At 55.9% G+C, this 5,395-nt stretch overlaps 1 protein-coding gene across 1 annotated transcript; it reads right to left on the reverse strand.

Moving 5' to 3' along the window:
* Window positions 1–1,946: 1,946 nt before the first annotated feature.
* GGT6 (gamma-glutamyltransferase 6) lies at window positions 1,947–4,485 on the reverse strand. The gene is made up of 4 exons (XM_007937497.1): window positions 4,352–4,485; window positions 3,511–3,713; window positions 3,309–3,422; window positions 1,947–2,989 (listed from the first exon to the last, which is right to left on the reverse strand). The coding sequence occupies exons 1-4, from the start codon at window positions 4,483–4,485 to the stop codon at window positions 1,947–1,949; spliced, it is 1,494 nt and encodes a 497-aa protein (XP_007935688.1).
* Between the last annotated feature and the right edge of the window lie 910 nt (window positions 4,486–5,395).

Below are 5,395 nucleotides of genomic sequence, written 5' to 3' on the forward strand. Positions count from 1 at the left end.
TTGGGTGAGCAGCCCAATGCCTTACCCACAGCACTACCAGAGCTGCTTTCTGTAAAGATTGCAGCCTTGGAAACCCTATGGGGCAGTTCCACTCTGTCCTATAGGGTCAGTATGTTGGAATCAACTCAATAGCACAATGAGTTTGGTTTGCTTTGCTTTGGTTTGGTTAGGCTGAGTGAAAGGAGCCCTGGTGGCACTGTGGTTAAGCACTCGGCTGCTAACTGAAAGGTCAGCGGTTTGGAGTGGATGATTAAGGTAGGATCAAGAGCTCTATTAAATCAGAGACGTCTTCTATAAATGGCAGGTTCTGCTGGCCACCTTGTTACTTGAGGAAACGGGCCAGAGAAGCTGCTCCAGAGGGTTGTGGGCCAGAGAGAATCCAGTCCTCAGGGGCTGGGGGATCAAGGCCACCTTTGCAGTTAAATCCATACACCCAGCTCTAGCCTCTTTTGCACCCAGGTTCCTGGGGGACCCTGTACTCATCCTCTCAACACCTTCTTTGCTCTGCTGTCTGTTTAAAACCATAAGAAAAACCAAACCCACTGTTGTCGATGGCTCACATTCACAGCGAACTATAGGACAGAGTAGAACTGCCCCATAAGGTTTCCAAGGCTGTAAATCTTTACGGAAGTGGACTGTCTCATCTTCCTCCTGCTGAGCTGCTGGTGAATTGAACTGTGCCAGCCTTTTGGTTAGCAGCTGAGTGCCTTAACCACTGCACCACCAGAGCCCCTTGCTGTCTATTTGTTGTTGTGTGCTGTCAAGTCGGCTCTGACTCATAGCGACCCCTCCTTGGGTTTCCGAGGTGGTATCTCTACGGAAGTAGATTGCCCAACCTTCCTTCCGAGGAGTGGCTGGTGGGTTTGAACCGCCAGCCTTCTGGTTAGCGGTCAAATGCCTTAGGCACTATGCTACCAGAGCTCCCTGCTATCTATTTGGGAAGGTGAAATTAAGAGATTTACCATACATATGGAGTCCCTGGGTGGTGCAAAAGCTTAATGCACTCAGCTGCTAGCCAAAAGGTCAGTGTTTCAAGTACCCAGGGGTGCCTTGGAAGAAAGCCCTAGTGACCTACTTCTGAAAAATCTATTTCCGTACGGAAATACTACTATTTCCGTAGTGATACTGCCTTGGAAACCCAAGGAGGGGTTGCTATGAGTCAGATCTGACTCGATGGCAGTGAGTTTGGTTTTTGGTTTTGGAACACAGTTGAATTCTGACATACGCAGGGTCACCATGAGTTGGAATCGGCAACTGGTTTTCCATGCACATATGGTGCCCCAGGAAGTAGAAGGTGAAATGGAGCAAGGAGGGGCTGAAAGACACCAGGCTCTGCCCCTGTCTGGGTGTGGGTCTCCAGTGCTGCCCACTGGGGCATGGAGGTTGACACCAGCTGCCTCAAAAACTCATGAGAAATTAACCAAGAGCCAGGAAGAGACTTGAACTTTGTATCCTGCTCGGCTGTGGAAGGCCAGCAGGGAGTAACCTAAGAGTCTAGGAGAGAGCCCCATGGAAACCGTGGCAGAGTGGGCTGAGTCCTAAGGGGAGAACAGAGATCCAGCAGCACTCCGGGATACCAGATGGGGCCTACTGCCTGGCAAGACCTTGGCACTCTCCCACCAGTTCTTCTCAGGACAGAGTCCAAACTCAGGGCTGGCCCCAGGCTGAGTTGCTCTCTCCTTATTAACCTCAGGTTCCTTAGCTGAAAGGGAGCCAGAAAGGCCATCCAGCAGGGATGCTTTAAAGATTGACTGAGGTAGCCCTGAATGCCCAGAACTTGAGTCCAGGTAACTAACAGGTCAGAGTCTGGGGACCTGAACCAGCAGTGAGCATGAGCATGGACTAGGTGCTAGATGTGCACTCTCTATGCACTCCTGACCCCACCCCAGGTTCAAGACAGCTCCGCTCCTGCCAGACCCTCCCTGGTCCTGCCAGACCCTCCCTGGTTAGAAGCCTTGGAAGGGGCAGCAGCCGTGGGGGACACTGGAGACGTGGGCATGCTCTGCATAGGCTGTCACCTGGAGCAGGGTCTCCTGAACACAAGTGCTGGGGCTCTCTGTTGGTCCTTTCTGATGCTGGGGTTGGTGGTGGGACTGAGTCTGGGGTGCTGCCAGGTGTCTGAGCAGGGCGCTAGTCATGGCTCTGGTTATCATAGGCGCCCCTGAAGCTACCAGCCCCAACACGTTGGCCTCGGTGTCTTCCAGGCTGCTGCGAAGGATGAGGGGGCAAGCCCAGGCACTTGTTGCAGACCTGGTCACCAGGTTACTGAACAGAACCCCAGTGCTGGGGGACAGGCGTCCAGAGCCGAAGGAGCTGTTGAGTGAGGAGGTAAGAAGGAGCACAGAGCCGCTGCTGTCGATGGCAGCCAGGACACTGCTCACAGGCGTCCCTGTAGCTTGCATAAGCGGCGGTGGGCAGAGGTCAGAGCTGGCCTCCCCGGAGTGTAGGGCTGCCTCCAGCAGGGCTAGCAGTTCTGGGCCAGCTGATGGGCTGGGGGTGGTGAACAGGATGCCCTGGGGCACAGAGAGCTGCAGTGCTGGCTCCAAGGTAGGCATGGGCTCAGCTGAGGGGGCTTCCAGCCCCAAGTCGTTGGCCATCAGACTGAGGAGGGCATCCCCAGCAAGGTGTGGGGTGGGGACAAGTGCTGCCCTGCGTAGCACATCTGCCAGTCTTGGGTTGGCAGCTCGGGTCCCAGGACCTAGGGGGGTCCCATCAGCATGGCAAAGCAGTGGACAGAGGCCCTTTGTGCCCTGGGCTGCCAGCGCCCTTGCCAGGGGTGTATCCACCTGGAAGCCCTCCTGAGCCAGCGTGGTGGGGCCTCCCAACAGGTGTGGCCAGGGCAAGCGGCCAAAGCGTGTGTGCAGCAATCGCAGGGCAGGCAGAGCCGTGGGCAGCCCTAGCCCGGGTGCCAGGATCTGGGCTGGGCCTGAGGTCAGGGCGGTTGAATTGCCTGAGGAACTATTGTGGAAGAGGCCCCAGAATATAGCACCTGGGAGGAGACAAAGGGTCACACTGAGGTCAAGGTCACTGGCCAGGACAGGGGTCAGGGTCACTGCCTGGGGGCAGGGTCACTCAGCAGGTCCAGGTGAAGGGTTACTAACTTGTTTGAGGTTGAGCTTACTGACTGAGCATGGGATCTGGAGTAACTGACCAGCCTTGAAGTCAAAGGTTGCAGCCTAGGGATCAGAATCATTGCCTGAATCATAGGTCCTACTCACAAACCAGGCTGAGGTCAGAGTCATTGACTTTTCCATGTCATTAGCTAGGTCTGGGGTTGGGGTTGCTGTCTGGGTTCACAGGTCACTGACCTAGGCCTGTGGCATGAGGGTGCACCACTGACAGGCACAGAGCTGCTCCGATTCCAGCGTCCACGACATTGCCTCCAGCCACAAGGAGCTCTCGGCCCAGGCTGGAACATGCAGCTGCAGCAAAGAAGGGACCATTATGGGGAGGGGCCGGGAACAGTAACCGTCAGCACCTCCCTGCCCCTGAGCCAACCCCAGCACTGACCAGCAGGGCTGATGATGGCACCGTGGTGGTATACGCCTGGGTGATGAGAGTGCCCGGTGGGTGGAGGGAGGACAGAGCCCACACTTCTGGTATAGCCACGGCTAATCTGGAGCTGCCTCACAGCCAGGGAGAGGCCAACAGCCAGCAGTAGCAGGGCTGCAGCTGGTCGGGCCCAGGCTCCTGCGAGGCCACCAATCTTGTTCCTGCAGAGAGGGGTGTCCTAAGCCAGGGCTGAGGGGACACCTAAGAGCCCCAAGAGAAGCCAAGAAAGGTTTTCCAATGGAGTTTGTTGGTCTTGCCAGAGGAGAACATGTTTGCCAGGGAGAAAAGGGTTCCCCAAAAGAGGTCACAGTCTGGACAAAGACATAGAGACGGGAAAGTGCTTGGGGAAGCTGAAGACAGCTAGGGAGGGAGGGAGTAACTGGAGAGGGGGGTGGAGAGGCAGGAGGGAGCCAGTTGGGTAGAGGCCCCAGGAGGGCTTGGGAGGTCGGGAGACTAGGCTGAGGAGTTCCCACAGTAGAGCAGGGCCCAGGCAGGTGGAGCCAGGCTCCAACTGGTTTAGCAGGTGCCTCCTGCCCCAGGGTGTGGGGGCTGGGACCCTGTGACAGGGTAGCAGGCAGGGGCCAGCATGTGGTACAAATGTCCCTTCAGTCTTACACACCTTCATGAGTCTGTAGCCCAGATGTCTCCTGTTCAACCAGAAAGTTCCTGGAGCTGAGCTAAGCTAAGCACAGGGTTGTGAGCCCCCCGTCCCACATAACACCCAAGGGCTCCCTCCAGAGAGAGGGACTTACCAGCCTCAGCTCTGAGGAGCAGGTGCCCAGACCTCACCCCAACTCACCCAGAGGAGTCATGGGGCCTCCAGGGGTAGAGAACCAGTGGCTCTGAGATCTCCCCCTCTTCCTCCTCAGACTCCAAGCCCGGCTCCCAGAGTTGCAGCTTTTGGTAGGACACAGGTCCTGCTTCAGGGTCCATGGCCACCCAACCTCCTGCCTGCCAGCCTTCCCAGCTGTCTCAGGAGGCCTTCCGAAGACAATGGGTGTGGGGTGGAGGCAGCCTTGGGGAAGGGTGGTGGCAGAATCTAGAACAGGTCTGGGCAGGGCATGGGGCCAGCGAGACTGAGCATAAGCCTGCCTCATTAGGGTACAGGACTAAAGGGGCTGTCACGAAGAGCCACAACCCAGTAAGGTTGGCAGCATAGCCAGGAGGAGCCTAGCCCTACAGGCACCGGCCCTGAGACCCGGGATGCCTGCTGGCTCCCTCTGAGGATGCAGGTTCTCTATGTCCCACACCTTGGCCAGGACTCTAGTCTAGGGATAATTTGCGCTTGAGTTAGGGTTACAATTACTTTGTGGCCTGAGTCAGGCCTCTGCACATGATTAGGTTCCAGTGTAGGGGTGTCTGGGCTTGGGATGGGGTCAGACTCAGCCTGAGACCACTCGAGTTCTGGGTTTCTTTGTCTGGGGAACAACTTTTTTCTTGGGTGGTAAAAGTAGCAAACTCCTAGAGAGAGTCTGGATGGACCTATCATGTCATATGGCTCTTGTCCAGCAGATGGTGCTACAGACCTCTGGGGAGAGCCTGTGGCCTGGAAACCATGAACAACGGAAAAACCAAACCCACTGCCCTTGAGTGATTCCGACTCATGGCGACCCCCATTGGGTTTCCAAGGCTGTAAAATTATTATGGAAGTAGATTGCCTCATCTTCCTCCCATGGAGCAGCTGGTGGGTTTGAACTACCGACTTTCTGCTTAGCCTCCAAATGCCTTACCCACTATGCCACAGGAGCTCCTTGGAAACCATGACAGAGTTCCCCCAAATTTCTTCAATCTGGGATTCACATCAAGGATCTGTTCTGCAGTACCAAAAAAAAAAAAAAAAAAA

Source organism: Orycteropus afer, unplaced genomic scaffold, assembly GCF_000298275.1.
Source record: "Orycteropus afer afer isolate SDZICR_OR568_19922 unplaced genomic scaffold, OryAfe1.0 scaffold00042, whole genome shotgun sequence".
NCBI classification, from domain to species: Eukaryota; Metazoa; Chordata; class Mammalia; order Tubulidentata; family Orycteropodidae; genus Orycteropus; species Orycteropus afer.

Bases quoted from the DNA above. Each gene is read 5' to 3' on its own strand.
- GGT6 (XM_007937497.1), bottom strand. From the start codon at position 4,485: ATGGACCCTGAAGCAGGACCTGTGTCCTACCAAAAGCTGCAACTCTGG. The intron at 3,714-4,351 runs GTGAGTTGGGGT...CCCTCTCTGCAG, and splicing joins AGGCCCCATGACTCCTCTGG to GAACAAGATTGGTGGCCTCG. The intron at 3,423-3,510 runs GTCAGTGCTGGG...TCTTTGCTGCAG, and splicing joins TGCCATCATCAGCCCTGCTG to CTGCATGTTCCAGCCTGGGC.